The 21569-nt window shown below is 35.2% G+C and overlaps 2 protein-coding genes across 3 annotated transcripts; both read left to right on the top strand.

The window, feature by feature from the left end:
• The first annotated feature begins 1867 nt into the window (after nucleotides 1–1867).
• LOC127855414 (signal peptide peptidase-like 2B) lies at nucleotides 1868–13292 on the top strand. Of its 2 annotated transcripts, none has more exons than XM_052390957.1 (2): nucleotides 1868–2010; nucleotides 9494–13292. In XM_052390957.1, exons 1-2 carry the CDS (start codon nucleotides 1969–1971, stop codon nucleotides 11150–11152), a joined length of 1701 nt encoding a protein of 566 aa, XP_052246917.1. In that variant the 5' UTR covers nucleotides 1868–1968; the 3' UTR covers nucleotides 11153–13292. The 2 variants fall into 2 exon arrangements, with proteins under 2 accessions (XP_052246917.1, XP_052246918.1); XM_052390958.1 differs by lacking the exon at nucleotides 1868–2010 and adding an exon at nucleotides 6894–6990.
• A 1796-nt stretch (nucleotides 13293–15088) lies between these two features.
• Nucleotides 15089–19767, top strand: LOC127855415 (retinol dehydrogenase 7-like). The gene is made up of 5 exons (XM_052390959.1): nucleotides 15089–15586; nucleotides 16569–16827; nucleotides 17685–17848; nucleotides 18260–18365; nucleotides 18888–19767. The coding sequence occupies exons 1-5, from the start codon at nucleotides 15244–15246 to the stop codon at nucleotides 19003–19005; spliced, it is 990 nt and encodes a 329-aa protein (XP_052246919.1). The 5' UTR covers nucleotides 15089–15243; the 3' UTR covers nucleotides 19006–19767.
• The last annotated feature ends 1802 nt before the right edge of the window (nucleotides 19768–21569 follow it).

The raw sequence follows: 21569 nt of genomic DNA, 5'->3' as shown, positions 1-21569 counted from the left end.
ATCCCGGTATAGCCAGGTTAATTGGTAAACCGGCGCTCTGCCGGGACGCCACCGGCATTCACCGGGGCTCCGCCTGGTCATTACCGGCGACGACCGCGATTAAACCGGGGCGTTGCCGTAGCTCTGCCGGGGTCTGTTGCCAGGATAGCCCCGGTGAGACTCGGCGGAGTTACGGTAGACCGGGGCTTTGCCGGAACGCTGCCGGCTTTACCGGGGCTCCACCTGGGCATTACCGGCGACAACCTGGGCTCTGCCGGGGCTTCACCGGGATAAACCGTAGCTTGTTCGGGGTTGACCGGGACTCTGCCACATTCAGGTTTAATAATGATGAGTATCTGTTGATCTGCACCCAGTTTACATTCACATGCGCATATATACGGTCTTACTTGCATTACAGAGATAAAGGAACCCTATCAATGTGCATCGAGTCGATATATTAAGGTGGCTTATTCGCTAGTAATTGTATTAAATAACTAATGACATTATATTTATCTGCGGCCATACAATTTTCGCATGGCTTGAGACGTTTTAAAAAGCGTTGTGGAACGTATGAACGTCTATAAATCTGCTTATAGACAACGATTACATCGTGCGTATACCATCAAACTAAGGTTGTTCACGGACCGTTTTACGTCACAACTGAATACATTTTACACTTACTCTTGCATGTTTAATTTCCATTACATGGATCGCGATTTTAATTAAAATAAAAATACTTTAGTCGCAATTAAAGCAGTATAAGAACGCACACGGATAAGGATTGCATTACTTATTAAATGCCATAAATTAAGATGTTCGTGTCGTATGAGCGCAAATGTATATGGAAAAATCCCGTACAATCCCCGATTGTAACCTTATACGCTCCCTGTGAGTGCTGTCGTAACGCATGCAGATTAATAGGACTTATTAGTTTTCCGTCGAATTTAAAATCTATATAAAAACCTGTGAAATACACTGTGAAGGCTGGTGGCATGCATAAGGATTAATAGGGTATCACAAGTTCCCCGTTGAAATTAGATCCATATAAGAATCTGATAGGATGCGTTGAAACGTATGCAGATTTATAGGGTTTCATTGGTTGTTCGTCGCAAGTAAACTTTATAAGAATCTTAGAAATGCCATGTGAATGTTGTCGAAACGCCAGCAGATTTATAGGGCTTTATTATTTTTCTTTCGCAAATTAATCACATATAAAAACCTGAGATATACCTTGTAAAGTTTATCGGACGCATGCAGATTGGTCGGGCTTCAGTAGTTATCCGTCGCATGAAACCAAAATCGGAACCTGCTCAGACTTTGGACCTGGACGCAGATGATTAGGGACTCACTACGTTTTAAATGCAATTAAGAGATTATAGCACACGGGATAAAACACTTATAAATCTTCAATGCTGTCGGAACACATGCAGATTGATAGGGCTGCAATAGTTTTCCGTCGAAATCAACCACATATAATTCGAAGAATCTTCTTAGATTGTTTAGACGTAAATAAGGTGTTCATATCGCATTTAATGGAATAAAGCCCGTATAAGCATTAGTTTAATAATATCTTTTAATATAGCATAGAGACCGTATAAGAATACGGGAATGTCAACTGGGTGCAGATTATAGGGCTTCATTTGTTATCAATTGCAATTTAAAAACATATTGAAACATCTGAAGATTGTACGGACGTGTATAAATATAGTTTATTAAATAAACATCATACCATAAGCAGACAAATAATGTTTATTAAATGTTAATTTAAATAAATTCATACAATTAATAGTTGTAGTCGGCATCTATATAGATCTGTTCCGGAGAATAAACCTGCATACAAACTGAAAATACTCAATTTCTAATGACGCATACACACTGGGATATACACTCAATGACAGTCTGCTCTATACGATCTGTTATGCACGTCTGCAGATAACATCAACCCGTAATCATAGTAAAATTTTGTCAAAAACGATTTAACATTTCAAAATGTTACGCCTTCAATTCATGCTAATAGCTGTTGTGTTATGGGTAAGTGTAATTGCTCAGATGTTTTGTATTTATCCTTTTTATTTCGATACGTGTTCTTACACCTCGGGTCTTAGTCACAGGCATCAGAATCTTTATTTTACCACCCGGAACCTACCCCCCCCCCGAGCTTACCCCAGGGGTTCCAGATTGTTAAATGTACACTTATTGTGTATGGTTTGACTTTTCAACAACGAATATTGACAAAAATACACAGTTTGAAAAAATAACCCTCGTATATGTATTATATAATATACACAAGGTATGAAACGCACTATATGACTATTGCTGAAAGATTGTGGAACACGGGACGTGACCGTTTTCATCGAGAACACACATGTTCCCATGCAGTTGCCGACAAAATGCAACTGGATTCGTTAAAAGACAGTAAAAGCAACGTGATAACACAACTAACCGATCTCCTGTTCGGCTAATAACTTTAATATTCAATTAAATTCTTCTTTCTCGCTATATGTCACTCGATGTTTCATCTACACATGTACACCATTTTAATTTTATAATGCGTCATCTGGTTGGTTGTTCTCATTGTGTTGGCCAATGATATGGCATTTTAGAACCAAGCATTTGATCGACAAAATATGGCAGCAAAACACAGACATATAGTGAGAAAGTCGAATTTAATTGATTATTAATCATATGTAAAAAAAAGGGCTGGGGGGGGGCCTAGGAAGGGCAGGGCGGAGGTTCGGGAGGGCAGGGTTGGGTGCCCTTCAATTTAGGCCTAGCTGGAGCTGGAGCACTGCTGGATTATCGCAAATAATTGTATTTCCCATAAAAATTCAATTGAAACTTGATACATGGAATCCATATATCCAGGAATTGCACATGGGATGGGTTTTCTGAGTTCAAAGTTTCTGTTACAGTTTAAATACTATATTATATAGAAACATTGTTTTCTTTAAGTATATCGAGAACAAAGTGAGCTAATTTGATGCAAGCATATATAAATTTCAAAACAACTTTATTTTCATTTGCATTTGGGGCGCACTAAGTCGCTTTATAGTTGCAATAATCCAACTCCCAGCTATTGACCCTCCGGGTCTGGAAGTTGCAACTGGTTTCGCCATTTACCATAGCAAAATCGCTGCCTAAAATCCCGGCGGGGATTTATTGGTAAAATTAGCAACATAAACTATTTTCTGGCATGAATTAACACAAACAGATCGTCAATATATCTATAATGAGCAAATTAAGATAACTTACATGATGTGGTGTGCTCGCAGAAGAAAGATTTTAATCAAAGTTTCAAACACGTCAAGCGTAAATGTAAATGTCAACTTGTTTGCATATCGACCAGTTTTTATTAACCAAAAGAAAAATTAAAAGAACGCACGCGGTGCGTTTACAACAACATGTACCAATAAACGGTTTACCTATGCTTTTCTCCGAACATACAATCTATGTTTTTAAGAAAGGTTATTTTCAATTATTAAATATTTGTTTTAAATGAACAAAAAATTTATATATAATTTGTTCAAATTTTAATTCATTCTTATGTTAATTGTATATGAATAGCGCTCAGACAACAGACATTAGGAAGAAACAAAAGGAACGATGACCCTTAGATCTGCCGTAAGGGAATTATAACACAACAGCATCTACAGCAGCAACATTTATTACCGGTAGCTCTAAAGCATACAATTGCTTTTAGCCATAAACAAAACAGAAAATAACAAAAGTGTAGTGCATGGATTACAAGAATTATGAAAACTAGGAATTGATAGAAGTAACAAAAAGTAATCACTGATAAGTAACATAAGTTGTATGACTTTCAATTGATAATGACTTATTCACCAGATACTTTAATAAGGTAAGACATAAATTAAGAATTCACTTCTTAGTAACATAAGACTTATCACTTTAATATTGATATTGAGTGTAATTCATTGACTTCTGAGTTAGACATTATTATACATTATAACATAAAGAAAAACGTGAAGAAAAACGTTTCCGAGTAATTTTCGTACGTGGTGGAGTTTTAAAAATTTGTGGGAGAAGGGTACGTCTGCGCTTTTGCCATGAAACAATTGGGCACTCAATCGTTAGATGACGATGTCACAATGTCACAGGAAGAGTTTGACCAACTGTCAAAAAAAATCGTCCAAGAAATATGGTATCCGTTGACATTTGACGACAACAACGCTGTCCAAAATGTATGCCTTTGCAAAACGAGTAAGTATTGTTGAGTGTTAATGACTTTATATTAACAAAATGATTTTTTAAATTGTAGTTTCTTGTTGCAAATAACGTATCATGGCCGAAAACAATGTTTGAAATTTTTTTTATTTAATGACCTTATGACCTATTTTCAAATGTTAACCTTTACATTTGAACATGCGTTTTAGAAAAATGTATAGCTTACAGTACTGGTCACATATCATAAATATCTACTAGAAAATAATATGTGGTAGTGGTACATATCATTAAGAAATGTCAAAGAAAGACAAATGTACTTCTTAATACGGTTCAATATGTACTTCTTAATACGGTTCAATTGGGACTTATCCCTTTAACTGCCAATTTGTGTGTAGTATAAGACATCTAAACACCTAAAATCAGAATATGTACTTAATTAATTATCATAATTTGTCAGGCATCAATAAAGTGAGGGAGGACGAGCCGATGGCACAGTGTGAAAACGAGGCCTGCCCCAACCGGTTCTTCCACCTAAGGTGTGTAGGCCTCACAGATGACTCCCTGCCGGAAACATGGTTCTGCTCAGCGGCATGCAGGCAGCAAGGTGATGAGAGCACGCATTGCGTCTGCAAAAAGAAACGCACCGAAATCCCGATGGTGGAATGCTGCAATATCCTCTGCCAGAGGGTATCTGGTTTCATATGGACTGTGTGAAGCTACAAAGCCTACCCACTGAAGCAGAGCTTTGGTTCTGCTGCAGTAGCGGCAAGACGACAGGAGTTGTCAGAAGCCAGACCCGAGACATGAGTTACCGCCACAGCTGCGCCCCTCTAAAATTTGCTCCCTTAAAAAGCGCCCCTCTATTTTTATGTCAATTGCCCTTTTGGTCTCTACAGTAAATTCCTATTTTCAGGCCGTATAAATCGCCAGAAACATCAACATGAATACACAGATAACACCCTTAAGTTACCGGTACATGACTGCCTGGGGCGTGTTAAGTCAACACATTGTGAACAAACAAGCCCCAAGGGCATGATTTGTTATCCGATCACTTATTAGCCTTTTGTTGCAGACGATAGTAACATGCTGTGAGAGATTATCTCTTAGGTCACGGTTGGTTAGGCACAATCACACTCGAATGAAATCAAACTCAGCACTATTGATTTTTTTAAACTTCTGAAGTCTTTGGCTATGATTTTTTGTTTGCAAAAATAGTGATTTTTAATTCAAAATACCTATTAAAATTTGAAAATTAATAATCTTTTTAAATGTGAATATTCGGTTAATTTTTAGTCCGAAATTACGACATGGAAAAACATCTTTGTGTTTGGATTTTATTTCTGAACTTTAAAACACTGTCTGTCCTCAATTATGATGAATTTTAACATGAATACGGACAGACAGTTGTTATTTCAACAAATAAAGAGCTTGTTTGGAAGGAGGATTTAGCCCTCTGCAAGTAAAATGTAATTTTGATATTGTCATATATTTTCGCGACCTTACAAAACTGTCAACATTGTTGACATTAGTTGAAATAACGTGTTGTAAAATAAATATATCCTATTAGTAACAATAACAATAATGTTTCATTTTATTCTCCAGACTGGTTGCTACTTCATGGTTACATTGATCATTGTTTAGACTTTAAATTTGTCAATAAAGAATTTTTGTTTGAAGTAATATTATTCATTTATTGTGGACAAACATTGGTTCAAAGTTATTAATAGCAACGAATTTAAGTGATGACATTCACAACGTTTTTTTGACCCAGTGAAACCCCTGAATTTATTTCATGTTTTCTTTGATTCTTCTACAAGGCCACTGATGCTGAAACTGGAACCTGAAAGATTAACATGCAGTTCAATGATGATAGGTGATAAAAAAACATCAAAATTCCCCCCCCCCCGACACACACACACACATCGGAAAGAAATATGATATCTTTATATCTCTAATGCGTGTAGTCGGATGCTAGCCCAAGTTGGTTATGAAATTGGCTACTAAGTTGTTTTCCTTAGCGCCAATGTAAATAGTAATATATATATTATAATTCCATTACACAAAATGAGGAACAGAATACAATTGGTGAAATCATCCAATGCACTAATGTTTACAATTCATAAGTATATAGTATAACCAAAGTATATACTTAAGTATATTTATAACCAAATGCCCTATTTTCCAAAATTACGCGTGAAATGTGCCCTTTTGGGGGAAGCTCCCTTCTATTTTGAAATGCTGGCTGGAGCACTGGATAATTCCAAATACTCGGTGACATGATCTTCATACTTTGTGTGTGTGTGTGTATGTCTGCAATATTTTCTATGTATACATGTATATTAAATAATCTAGCCTAATAGCCGAAAACAAATATGGAATATGTTCAATAAATATTTAAATTGGTGCAGAAAGTGTTTCATAGCATTTCAACCCTCATTCACTTAGTAAAATAGTAAAAGTTACACCAACACCACATTGTATCTTTATTTTACTTTACTTTATTTAACAACTTGTTTACAATGCAAACATACGCCCGATATTATTCAACTTACTAACGGAACATGCCACTTATCCGATCGCAGCGAAATTACAGTCATAAGAATGTGTCCTAATTCAAACTATATTGCTATACACAATACAATTTCAACTGCTACTATAAGACCAGATCGTCAGATACCACTGTGAAAACAATTTGTGCAGTGTAACCTTTTCTTTCCCTTTGCTCTAATCGACAATAACAACTTCCGCCATAAACGATTTGATATCAATTTTATGTTTTGAGCATTTCTCAACAAAGTAGACGCAAATTGATGTCGAATGTTACAGGTATTGTGTTTGTAACAATGTATTAGGTTGATTTAACTCGATTTTATGGACATATGTGTGACATTATTTTTTTACATTTATTTTAATTTTACCAAGAAGAACTATGAGCTGTACGTATGTACTCGTAAAAGCTCAGAGCATTCAAGAAGAACTAAGTCGATTTCAACAGTCAAGGTTACTGTTAGTTCGAGGTTTATGCATCACTTCCGCATTTTTGCAAACAAGACAAATACAAAAATTACTTGATAGCTAAGAACTCATCTGCTATATAGAAAGTCTGACAAAAACAAAAGAAGTCGAGCACACTTTCCTCTTAAAATTATTAAAGTGTTATGTTAGAAGTTGGATTTAGAATGCAGTGATTTTTAACCAGGTTTTCCAAAGGAAAAAACTGGTTATAAGATTGGCGAATGTTGGTGGGCGGGCGAGCTGGCGGGCGGGCGGAACAAGCTTGTCCGGGCCATAACTATGCCGTTCATTGTGAGATTTTAAAATCATGTGGCACATTTGTTCACAATCATTGGACGGTGTGTCGCCTGAAAGAATTAGGTCGATATCTCAAAGGTCAAGGTCACAAGTTGAGTTCAAAGGTAAAAAATGGCCATAAATGAATCTGTCCGGGCCATAACTGTGTCGTTCATTGTGAGATTTTAAAATCATTTGGCACATTTTTTCACAATCATTGGATTGTGTGTCATGTGAAAGAATTATGTCGATAGCTCCAAGGTCAAGGTCGCCACGACTAAAAATAGATTGATTTTGGAACAAGGGTGGTAACTATGAACAATAAATGCACATTTTGAGTTGTCTCCCTTTATCACTTTTTTAAAAATTGAAATCAAGGTCGCCACGAGTAAAAATAGATTGAATTGACACATGGGGGGGTAACAATGCACATTTTGAATTGTCTCCTTTTATTAGACTATTTTTCAAATTGAAAACCTGGTTTTGTCACTTTTTGACAATTTTGTCCCTTGTATGAAATAATTTATTGAATTTTAATATATTTTATTGAAGACAAGTTTTGTTTATACCTTCAACGAGAGCAGATAGAGTTTGTACTGTCTGTCCATGGGTGGGTGATTGTAAAAGTACATCTAAGGGACAATTTTATTATCTTTTATTATTACTTTGCCTTACCTAAACAATGTGTCTCATGCAAGTCACCATGCTCCTAGGTGCAAGGTCAAGGACACAACTCAAGGTCAAATGTCACGAATGTTTGTATTTGTAAACTCTGTAACTTGTACATGTCTGTGAGAATTTTAATAACCAGAAAATGTGTAACATTCTACTAGATTGGTTCTCTGTGAAAAGTCAAGGTCACAATTCAAGGTCATAGGTCATTTGTTTGCTTTAGCTAGCCCATGCAAATTGTACATTCCTGTGAGGATTTCAATATAAATATTATTTCACACAAGAATAGACTGTTTCATGTATTGTGCTATTTTCCATGCTCCATTGTGAAATGTTAAGGAAATACTCCGAAATGTGTCTTATACAATTCTTTTCATAGCTAAATGAAAGGTGAAAGTCACGAATATATTGAAGACAATCGTATTTAGTTTAATTTCTGTTCTATAGTTTTTCTAGATCCTAGGAGAATTTTAATATTATTTAGGATAAACATAGGGTGTGTCATGTACATGTACATGTACAACTTTTATGCGGCTATGTGAAATATATTGGTCAATAATCAAGGTCAAATGTCACATTTCTGATTTCTATTTTATACTATTAAATGATTACTTTTTGGTACAGTTCCTTGTTAGTTTATGACGAAATGCTCCCTTACTTATGCGTACTTTGGGTTCATTGGTCTCTTTCTGTTTCATGTCTTGTTATTATGAGTAATATTTCCCCTTAAATTCAATGTTTGCGTTTTGGGGCTCTGCTTGATCTCTTACTTTAACGCCATTTACTATAGTATTTTAAGAAATTTTGGGTTTTACTTTTCAGTTATATAATTTCAATTATAAGTACAAAAAGTTATTCAACATCTATTCAGAAGATCAAATATTACTAGTGCTCACTTTGATCTCAACTCTGTGTTTTGCCCATCCAATCGTGAAACAGATGCTGTTACGTTACAGATAATCTTTCACAGGATGTCACTCTTATCTTGAGACAAAGGCCAAGTAGAGATATGATAACAAACAATGCTCTGGGGCTTGTTTGTAAGCAATCTGATGACTGGATATTCTGTCTGGATATGCTCTAGTAATGTAACAGACCAGATTTCTTTTGATACAGATTAGCTAAGACTACATTATAATGTCAGCAATAAAATTTGCCACGTAGAATAATTATCGTCACTTTTGAAAATTCGTCGCAAATTGCAATAATGGCAACCCGCAGCGAAACCCTTAAGTTTTATAAGGGTAAACATGAAAATTCTCAAGCAAGAACAAACATTGTTTAACAAAATCTGACCGGAATGTGAGATAGTTTATCACACTCATTATAAAGTAGGTTTAACTTATAAGTAAGTACTATATTTCAGGTAACTGGGGGAAGATGTGATTTGGGGCTGATGTCAACAAAGCTGGAATCTCAAGACGAATGGAAGGAATCTTTCTGCATTGCGTATAACCCTCAATTCCAGCCCATTGCAAAAGACAAGAGTACGTCACCAGCCCTCCTTGTTGTTGATTTGTCTAATGCTTTGATGTACGGATGCTTCGAGTCAGACTATGATGGCCATGACGTCACTGATGCTATTGTTATAGTCGCCAGAGGCTTGTGTACCTTCTCTGATAAAGCGCAGTTAGCTGAAAAGGCCAGAGCTAAGTCATTGATAGTTGCTAGTGATGATCTTATTACGCCCGGAGCAAATCAAACTAGCGATTTGGACAAGATCAACATATCTGTTTCAACGATGTTGTGGTCCGACGTGAAGCAACTAGAAAAAAACGGTGCTGGACACCCACAAGTTGGAGTCTTGTATGAGCTTGTTCTAAGCAGATTTGATGTCAACTTAGTGGTTATTTTCCTGATAGCCGTTTCAAACATCATAATTGGCGGTTATTGGTCTGGTATAGCGAGGCAAGAAAAGTATGAGCTATATCTAAAGAATGCTCTGTCTAAACAAGGTAATACACAAAACAATGCAGTTTCTGAAGAAGGAAACACATCCAATCACAATGATGATAGTGTTAGCCTATCGTACATTGCTCTTGCTATTGGGTTTGTTCTTGTCTGTGGGTTTCTGTTGTTGCTCTATTTCTTTTATTCCTATTTAGTGTATGTTGTTATTGCCATGTTTTGTATTGCAACCTCTATTGGCCTCTATTATTGCTTAAAACCAATTTTGCATAGAATCTGTTCATGGGAAGGTAATTTGCCGGAAAACAGAATCCCAATTTTCAAAACACGCCCAATGTATAAAGACCTGATCTTGTTAGCCTTATGTTGTGGTCTGGCGGTTTTTTGGGCTGTCATGAGACATGCGCCATTTGCCTGGGTGATTCAAGACATTCTTGGTTACGCCTTCTGTATCAACGTCATGCGTACTGTATTCGTACCTAATATCAAGATCTGCAGTATAATGCTCATTATGTTGTTTATCTATGACATCTTTTTTGTCTTTATATCACCTCTGTTCACAAAGGATGGTAAAAGTATAATGGTGAAAGTTGCTACAGGTGGCTCAGACGAATCTGGTGGAAATTCGTATTCAGGAAAGACACAGGAAATGCTTCCAATGGTGTTTGCACTCCCGAAAATGTCTATTTCTGATATTGGCACCTGTCCGTTGGGCATGTCTCTTCTTGGATTTGGCGATGTTATAATCCCTGGACTTCTCATTTGCCACAACCATGCTTTCGATCTTAGGGTCAAAAGCAGGCGAGCTTATTACATCACCACGTGTATTGGTTACGGCGTGGGATTACTACTTACCTTTGTAGCTCTGGCCTTGATGGAGACAGGTCAGCCCGCTTTGCTCTATCTTGTGCCTTGCACCCTCATCCCTACCTTCGCTCTCGGCCTTTTCCGCAAGGAAGTCAAGCTCTTGTGGAATGGAGTTCCTTACGAAAGTAAACCAGCTGTATCTGACCAAGCTGCAAGCGCACCAGCAATGGCTATAAATACTGGTAGCATTGATTCTGGAAACAGCGATACAAGCATTGAAAGTGAGACAAGGGTGTTAATCAGCAAATAGAAAAGCAGAATAAATGTTGGCTTATCAAAATTCCTGTACTGCAACATGTGTGAAAAAAATATGTTGGTAAGGAAACGGAAACCTGTGTATAAGACCAGAGCTTAAATATACGTTGAAGTACATTGAAATGCTCTGTTAAATTGCTTGGAAAATAAATCTGAATTATACGTTTTAAAAGCGACAAACACGTTATAGATTCAATAGCTATTATTTTTGTTTGTTGTTACACATCTGATGCGTTTTGATGTTATTTATGTGTTGCTTTTGTTTTCGTCGTCAGATTTAATTTTAAAAAACTTTTAAGAAATGTTTGAGAGTTGAAAAAAAATCTTTAAAAATGAAAGAAGTTTTGGAATGATCCATATTATTCATTTAATCTACATACACAATACTAATTTTTTGTTGTTGGTGTCATCAAGTTTTGTAAGATATTACACTTTGTGAGTTCAACTACCTTCAATGATCACTACAAATATATTTTCATGCACAGTGAACAGTAAAATATCCTTTGTCACTATGTAACAGTGTTGCTATTAGCTGTCTGTTGGATCATAATACTGTTTTGTTCATGGTTAAATACTTTTTTCCCTCTGTTCATCATTAAATAGTGCTGTAAATACACCATAGAGCTGTATACAAAGGTTGATGCATATTTAAGTACATTTTTAATTGTGTTATTTATTGTTATAAATTAAGCATATTTATAAAATGTACCGTTATTTATTTAACTATGTTTTTACATACACACTCACACATACATTTTAAGAGTGAGTTATAGTTGATTCACCTTGTTGGTTTTTCAGCATGTCTTGTCATTTGAACTTCTTACGTATTTGTTGTTATGTACCAAACCATGCGTATAAGATAAAAGCATGCTGCGAGCCAGCGGCGTCCAGGAGAACGATGTATGTTAATATATTTTTAAAATGTAATCGGATAATCATAAAACTAAGTAATTATCATTGTTGGCATAAAATGCCTTTGAATTATAATAAATGGCTAAATAAACTGTGCACTCTGTAACTCATATAGTTTCAATCGTAACATCTTCGAGACTTGCTGAACATGTGAATGGGCATAATATCTTGAACAAATTCGCTACTGAGCCATGCAGCCTGAAGGGATTCTGAAATACGGCTCTTGAATGAACCCAAATTAGAAAAAAAGTATATTTCTAATAGTTGGTTTCCGGTAAATAACTGAATAGTGACACCAAAAATCACGGTGAAACATTTGATATAATTTTCTTGAATTTTGGTCGACAAGTCGGGATCAAGGTCACTGTTATTTTTAATTGAATACTGTTTTTCGCTCAATAATCAGTTTGGATGTAGATATCGCATGCACAAATGTGTTTATTTGTAACTTACATGAACATTAGCTATTGATTGCATTTGGGGCCGGTCACTTCAAAGTCAAGGTTTCACTGCTGCTGAAATAGAAAAACGGTATCCGCTCAATGACTTAATTAAGTTGTGACCAAGGTCTTACAAGGACACGTTTAAGCTGTGTTGCAGACCTAGGTTGGGGTTATGTTTGAAGCCAGTCAGGTTAAGGTTAAAGTCAATGTAAATTTAAATAGAAAAACATGTTCCTCTCAATGACATGAATTTGGATGGGATATTGCATTGAACTTTTGTGGGTAGGTTGCTTACATGAAGATATAGCATGTATTTTGCATATTGGACTTTTTGAAAAAGGTCAAGGTCACTGTTGCGTTTTGCGAGATAATTAAAAATGGTCAAAAACTGACAGCCATCTTTGATGTGTTTCCTGCCCAAAGACAACTTTTATTAGGGCATATATTCAAATATTTGAAATAAATACAATTGTTATTCAAGTGTTATTTTTGGGGGGACTACGTGCGAGAAGGCGCGCTACATTCAAAGTAGAGAACAGGTTTTGTCATCGAAGGTTAGAATTAACACTTTTTGTTAAAGCTTTATTTAAGGGTATTCATCTAGTATTCACTTTCAGTGAAAGCCATAGTTTATAATTCTTATATAAGCAGATTTGAAACGATTGAGTTAATTGTTATTCTTTTCATAATTTTCAGTGAACATATGTGTTATTAATTGTCATTTTTCTGGTTTTATTTATATTTTGTTATTAAATATATGGGAATATATATCAAAAGTGATGTTGTACTTTGGGTTTTTACTCAATATTTTGTCAAGCTTTCTAGTTCATTCGTGTGTGCAATTATAGATGGTCGTATAATGCACGTGTAGTTACCTTTCGTCTAGCACAAAGCTCGTATAATACACATGCAGTTAGAAAGCGTCTACAGAAGAGCTCAAAAATGGCGTCCGGTTAGCACAGTGGTTGATAAATTCACAAATGAAATCAAGTTGCCCAAAAATTGAAATCGAATGCCCATTCCCTTTTTGTATTTTTTTTTCACAAACGTAATAAATCCGTCTTTATAATTGTTATAGGAGGTCTATTATCTATATCGTTGTGTGGGATTCTTATATTTATATATTTAGACAAACAAACAACTTCCAAGACTTTGATATTGCATGTAGTGTCGCCTTTACGATGGCTGTGATTGAATTATTGTCAACCTTTTCGAAACCTTAAATGGTTCGACTTAACATTCGTCGTTTAATCCTTAGTCCACAAAAAACAAGTTCATTCCTTTTAAAAAAGGAATGCTTAAATCTGCGACGTTTAAAAATCCACGTCGTTTATAAAAAAAATTGGATTTTTCAAGTTCAGACTTAATAAAGAAAACGCTTGTTGCGGTTGGGCTTTACAGTATTAAATCTCTCGAACAAAGTAAAACCATATGTAGATGTTAAGGTATTCGTTAGGCATTACCAGCTATCTAGATTAAAGATACTATATTATTAAAAAGATTACGCAGTATTATAATTCAATTGGCAATAATGTGATTGCTAGAATCGTTTTGTTCAAAACATACAATAGAAATATTATTATTAAGATGTTTATGCTTTATCGCAAAATCTGTACAAATAAGGAACAAACGGATTGTATACGTGCTTCTGTATACCGCTAGTCACGGTTAAAAGAGCACACCAAAGTGTTACAGGAAAACGTTAATATTTCAATGTTTTATGCGTTTGTCTTAAGAAGCCTTTATATTCTAAAAAATAACGTGTTACTTATCTCATTAGTTCGACTCAACAAACGATCATCTACGGCTATAAGTAAAACTCATGCATTTACATATTTACGAGTTTATTTACTCTTGAGAGTCAATACTTTCAGATACACGTAATATGTCGACTAAAAACGTACTGTATATAATCAGCTCACAATCTTGATAAGTGACGTATTATCAATCAATAAATTGCATCTACCGCGCTGATGGGATTTATAAGTCAGGTATCAGGCAATAATCAAACAATAATTGATATAAATATGTTTATATAAAATCTCAATACTTTGATCTAAAGCACGTTATCTGTAATCAGGATGTAAGATCACGGTCTGTGTGGGGTTCCCAATTAAACGTTGATATAAACACACCGGTAAGTGGTGCTTTTTTTAAATAACTTTTTAAAACAATTTTTCTGAAGCATTTCAACTAGTGCATAAAAGACAGATTTTTGAGCTTCTTATGGGAAATTCACCAGAATTACTTCATTTAATAAGCCGTGTGTTCTTGTTCAAAAATTCTTTGTGCACTGCACGCTTATGCTTCACGCAACGTGAAATTGTGTCACCGCTTGCTGACGTATTCAATGATGCATTCTTATACCTTAAGATGTCGGCACAAACTGCAAGAAAAAACTGTCTTTTCTGCACTAAAGATGTTTGCAAATGTATTTCAATAACTTGAGTTATTTGAAAAATATAACGTTTTCAACGGTGTGTTTACATTCTGTCCAGCCCGTGTGTAAACCCCTGAAAACCTCGTTGATTCTGCACTCTGGTTATAAGGTAATGTAAACGACTGAATAGTCTGTGTGAAGATCGTGTTTAATACCCTGCAGAAAGTCTTAAACCTGGTTATCTTTCACAATTTAGTGTGTGTAAACAGCGAAACACGGGTTGTGTAGATAAGATATGTATTACACTGTGATTAAACTTTGGTTTCATTTTAATTCCTATATATTCAAGCCATGAGTAGTTTCAATGTTTTCGGTACGTATATACAGTTAGGTGTTCCGTTAGTGTGTTTATTCATTATCGTACGATGGGTGTTAAGGTCGCTGTATCTTAGTCACAATGACAAACGCTTCGTGTTAATTACCGGATGTGACACTGGCTTCGGAAATCTACTGGCAAAACGTTTGGATCGCAACGGCGTGAACGTCATCGCAGGATGTTTGACGTCAGATGGTGCAGCAGCGTTACGTAATGCGTGTTCACAGACGTTAAAGACGGTAGAGTTAGACGTATCGAAAGAAACAAGCATCAGACAGGCCAAGGAACGTGTCCTTAAACTTCTACCAGCTGGAAAAGGTAACGTTTTATATAGTATGGTTTTGATTTTAATAGACTAAGCCCGCGATGAGTAAGATTGTGGAAAAATCCAGTAATATGCGGGTACAGACAATTAAAGTTGACCTATTAAAAATCCATAACACATCGCATACCGTATCAGTTATATACTAACTTTGATTCAACATGAGCCATTGTTTCATTGTGCTGACTGAAGAAGATTTTTTCTTCAGATGGGGATATCTGGATTTAAACTGTTCACAACCATGTTAATAATATTTACTCACACATACTACTTATAATAGGATCAAACCATATATTAGCAAATAAACTGGGCGTTTAAAGTTAATACTTGCCCACTATCTGCTTGTAAAACATTATACAGTCATGCATGTTTGTTAATATTAAAGTATTTTTCCACTCATGACCACCGCAATGAGACGGCGTTTCCCTTTTTTTTATATCACCCGTCTCATTACCTCGAAAGAACAAGGTCATTCTTATAAGGGTCAAAAGTAAACATAACAGATAGTTTTGTAATAAAAGTAGCTGTCATATTAAGTGGACAATGATCACATCACCTTATTGCACCTGTTTATCAAAAATAACATGACACGCTTATCAAAACTGTATTTCTTTCCGTTAACTAAAATAACGGTCACTATAACTAAGCGCTGTGTATTTCTCTTTAAAACTTGGATAATTTACGTTGTTGATAATGGCTATCCCTTAAATTGATCAATTTAATTCAAGATCATTTTTATCTGGAACTCTGTCCAATAAGGTCCGTAGATAATTCAAACGATTATTTCAAGATTTACTATATAACCGTTTTGTCTACAAGTAACACATTCGGTTACTTACACATTTGCTGGTTATAAACATTCGCAATCAAACCAAACATCCGACATTCAAATGTTTGAAAAATCGCTTTTAATATCTGCATCCCATATAAAGTTTACTTTAATTTTTGTATACGCGCTCGTAAAACATTAATTCACAGGGCTGTGGGCGCTGGTCAACAACGCTGGCATTTCGGGAACAGTCGGTCCTATAGAATGGCAAACCCAGGCGGACTACCGGTCGGTGATTGAAATAAATCTTTTCGGTGTTATATTCGTGACGAATGCTTTTCTGCCATTGGTAAGACACGAACGAGGGCGTGTGGTCAACATGGCGAGCATCATGGGACGGTTTGCTATGGCATGTGGGCCGTATTCTGCGGCAAAATATGGAGTGGAGGGGTTCTCGGACCAGTTACGGTAACTTATTTAACCCTTTTATGCCTAGCGTCTAGAAAAAAAAGCTTTGGCAAACAGCGCAGACCCAGATGAAACGCCGCATGATGCGGCGTCTCATCAGGGACTGCGCTGTTTGCTTAAAGGAATTTCTGTAAGAAATATTCTAAATATAGAAATAAATATACTAGACATCCCTAGTTTTGGAAATAAATTGATCCAATTTAGAAGGATGGGAGAGTCCATTAGGCATAAATGGGTTAAATATAAAGTGTTTTGTAACTTGTTTCATTTTTGACTTGATTGATTGGGAAATATCAATGATTTTCACGAACTGTAAGCTTTTTTGTCCTTTTCTTGTTTTCCTTTTCCCGAAATGAAAACTGTAAAACAATAATTAAATGAAATGTCAACTATGCTGGTTTTAAAAGTGGAATGTCATGACATTACGATTTCGCGAGTCATTTGTGAATTCAACATACGAGGAAAGCATGCAATTTAAAGGAAACATGCATGTTACGGTAATAAAATATTTTTCAGGTGCTCGTTATTGCGACAAGTGCAAAATATTATTCGCTCTTGAATAAAAATTGCGTATCAACCAAAATCAATGAATATATCCTTACAATATATGTTATTGCATACACATGTATGTTATTAATTCAGGTATATTCATTTCAACTACATATGTAGTTAAACTACAGGTTTGTCCAGACATATACGTAGCCATGTTAATCATTACTTCTTAAAATTTGGTTCTTTTGTACACTACTGTTTTCAAATTCTTAATTGTTTTCTTCGAAAATCTGACCGCAAAAAGTAAGTTTGAAAAAATATTGAACTTTTATGCCTTTAAAAATGATCATTTAAAAACTGTTCAGACGGGAGTTGTATAAGACGGGTGTGACGGTACATATCATCGAGCCAGGCTACTTTCAGACGGGAATCGTCAGTGAGGAGAGAATGAGAAAAGACATTGAGACAAGATTTCAGAAGTGTGATAAGGAGCTCCAAGAGTACTATGGTGAAACATTCAAACTTGAAAGTGAGTAAAGAACTCGTATACAAGTTGTAGAAATATGTTGTGGTATTGTTAAGAAGGTTTAGAAGGCGTTCTTGAAATATCGAGTGGAATGGCATTGTTAAATATCTACATATTTACAGGTCTATATAGGCTCAATACCACTTCTTTGCTATTAAAACAATTAGTCAAAGATGGTTGTATGGCGTTGTGGTTCGTAATCTACGACGAAGAAGATTAAATCCGTATAAAACTATTTATGTATTCAACACGTCGTCGACTCACTTTGTTCACGCCTCTGTGTTTCTGATTAAATAGGAATGTCAGGGCAAGCGCAGTTTTTATTTAAAGATTGTCGCTATGCTTATATGAGGTATTTCTCGCCTATGACTGCATCGTACTATTACACATTTTTGATATGATCTTACTATACAGCTCAACAGAAATTCTGCTCACTTTTGTCGCTGATCATGTCGCCAAAGATTCACAAAGTAGTAGACGCTTATGCTCATGCCGTCCTGTCTATGTTTCCTAAAAACAGGTAAGCTGTGCCTCCCAGAGTATTTGTTTGTGCCATCGTAAAGCAGCATGCATTAAATAACCCAACATTGATTGAAATAATCGTCATTTGTACACCCAAGTATATAAGCAATCTCTTGTCGTGTAATGACGTCATCCTGCGATTTTCTTGTTGGCCACGGGATCATTTAATGTTTTTTGTGTGATATTTGGTGTGTTTTTTTTTCTCTTTTTTTCCCATAGAAACGTAATATGATGAATATAATACAATACAGAGTAATGATGATACAAATTTAAGTGTATTTGCTCGGCCTGAAAATAGTAAAGCAAACGCATAGCCTCATTGTTCATGGTCTATTTTCCCGTAGTATTCGATGTACAATCTAAAATGTAAAAGGTCATATATGTTACCCAAGTACAAAATAAGGCAGAACAGTCTTGTCTTATACCTTTTCAAAGATATACACTAAGCATCTGAGTTACCCACCTTACGCAATTAGCCACATATATCTTAAGGTATGTCGTGCATTTATTTACATTTCAGATATGTCGTTGGGTTTGATGCCAACATTCTTTTCCGCATCTTGTGGAATCTCCCGGAATGGCTGTCTGACTTTATTGTCACAAGACCAATGGCAACACCCGCTGGAGCCAAGAAATAACTAAGTAGCTTAATAAATTACATTTTAAATCTATCTTTTCCTTGAATGCATTCGTCATTGAACCAAACTGTATTCAAAATAGAATTAAAAGTTTTCCTTATGTGCCCTACATTAATGCGGATAGTGTTCTGTACAAATTATCACAGCTATTACAGTTTTTGCCAGAGTATAGAATATAAGGGGACACGTTGACAAAGGATAATACTCCAGTAAGTGACTATCAAACACAGTTCAAAATGGTATATACAATGTTTATGTCCCTCAGTCAATACTGGGGGACATTGTTTGTGCCCCGTCTGTTGGTTGGTTTGCGTCAAACGTCAACATTGGCCATAACGTTTGCAATATTGAAGATAGCAACTTGATATTTAGCATGCATGTGTATCTCATAAAGTTGCACAATTTGAGTGGTGAAAGGTCAAGGTCAATGTCATCATTCAAGGTCAAAGGTCAAATATATGAGTGGACCTGATGTTTTTTACATGAAATTATGCAGATATATTTAACCGATACCTGGACATTGTATTCATGTGTTTAACCTTTCTGTAATGAACATGTCATGTGTTTAATGATGCCTTATTTTACACTATAAAAATCATTACGTAACATTAAAACGTAATGTTAAAAAAACTGCTTGTGAGTATATATGTGCATGTTATGTACTTGACTTTGTTTCTGATTTTTATAGACATTTCCATGATTATGTGTGTGGGGGGTTTTATGTACATAAAATGACTTGGTTAATATTGACCTTTCCTTTCCTGTGCAGTGTTGAGTTTTTTTTTTTCTTAATTGATTATTAAGCACTGATAGATGCAGAACACTTGTTTTATTATTGAATAAATCTTGAATTAAAACATTAATATGCATATGCAATTCATAATATTATTCTCTCGATTGTGAGTTTCCTGTACCCATTAATTCATGATTGAAACTAACAACAACAGCTAGAATAATATTACAAATATGAAAATCCTTTTCTGCCTTCAGGAAAAAACATTCATGGTTAGAGGTGAATTATTGAAATAATTATTGAAATTATCAGGAAAATAATTCCATATATATTTCTCACTTGCCTGACTAAGGATGATTTTTTATGTTAAAAACACATTTAGAAATATAGCTTCAAAGTATCTAATTTCACTGTTACCGGGGTAATCATAATAATTCATCATAAATGTGAAAATAAATAACAGTAAATGGTAAAATACACTGACAAGTCACATACCTTTTAACATTAAATATTGATTTAACAAATGCCTTGCCTGCTTATTATTATTATTATTGCCTTGGGTTTCCTTATTCGTCTTTTGCGAAACAATGTCTGGAGGTTGTTGATTGAACCCAGCAAACATTTGAGACGAACGTCTTTGTAAAAACATAATTTTAAATTGTTTAGCTGATTCTATTCTAAGCCTTTTATTTACGGAAATGCGATTTTCTGGCCGAAATTTCCTTTTTTTCCGTTGACATTTCAAAATAAAAAAGAGGAGATTATACGTGATGCTTATGAGCAATCTCTTTTAAAACAATCTTTCACCAGACATCTTCGACAGTTATGCATGTTACAGAGCTTCAATCTATATGTTCACCAGGTATACGCACTTTTATGATGGCGTAGTACAACAATGAATAACTTTTTTACAGTTTGGCCAAATAACAATTCTTAAATAAAATATCAGATTAAAAAAATAATGTATGCATTATGTTATTATAAACAAAATAGCATCATATCATAGAAACATTATTTAAAAAATATGTAATCGTTTATTGTTATCAATCCAATTCGAGGAAAATAATACAACTTTTATCAAGATTTTTATAAATATCCATATCAAAAGACTGCGTGCTAAATTTGTATTTCTCTCGATGCTGCTTCTTGAGGTAACCGTTTTGAACCTCAGGTACATGTAATGTCCCTTCTAAGAGTGAGGCATTCATATTTCAATTTCATCATTCAAGGAATTATTCGCGTTTCTTTACTTGCGGTATTTTAGTAAAAGCTCTCTACTGGAGCCATATTTGCTACCCAACTCCAAATTTGCACACTAAATGTATTCTTATAAAAGCCGCGATTTAATATTAAATTTCTATGTGATATTTATTTTACTTCTGCTCATATCGGATCGTCACTGACATCGTAATCCATTTGCTTGTGATTTGCTTTGCCCGAACGCCGAAAAGTATATATGTCAAAAAACATTTGTCCGCCATACTGTTTACAGCCTGTAAGTTGTATATAAAAACGTGATTGCTAACTGAACGCTTATAGAAAAACATTAAGCCGCGTCAACGAGGTTGATTTATGTCGTGAAACATTTATTATCATTTTAATTATTTAATTATGGTTATCTTAATAAAGCAACGTTTCAGCTTGTCTGAAAAAAAGTCGTAATTTGTGGTCTGTGTAATATAAGAATTAAGTAAAGCTGTGTAACATTTCAATTTGGACGAGTCTCAATATTTTGTTGAACTGCACATGCGTTAATGAAGAGATCTGTTAACGTTTTATTACTGTAGCGTAGCTCAGAACTTATCCTGGCCGCGACGAAATTAACGAGGTG

The sequence above is a fragment of the Dreissena polymorpha genome, chromosome 13 (assembly GCF_020536995.1).
Source record: "Dreissena polymorpha isolate Duluth1 chromosome 13, UMN_Dpol_1.0, whole genome shotgun sequence".
In the NCBI taxonomy this organism is placed as follows: Eukaryota; Metazoa; Mollusca; class Bivalvia; order Myida; family Dreissenidae; genus Dreissena; species Dreissena polymorpha.
The sequence above is the reverse complement of the archived record's forward strand: the minus strand, read 5'-3'. Positions and strand labels throughout refer to the sequence as shown.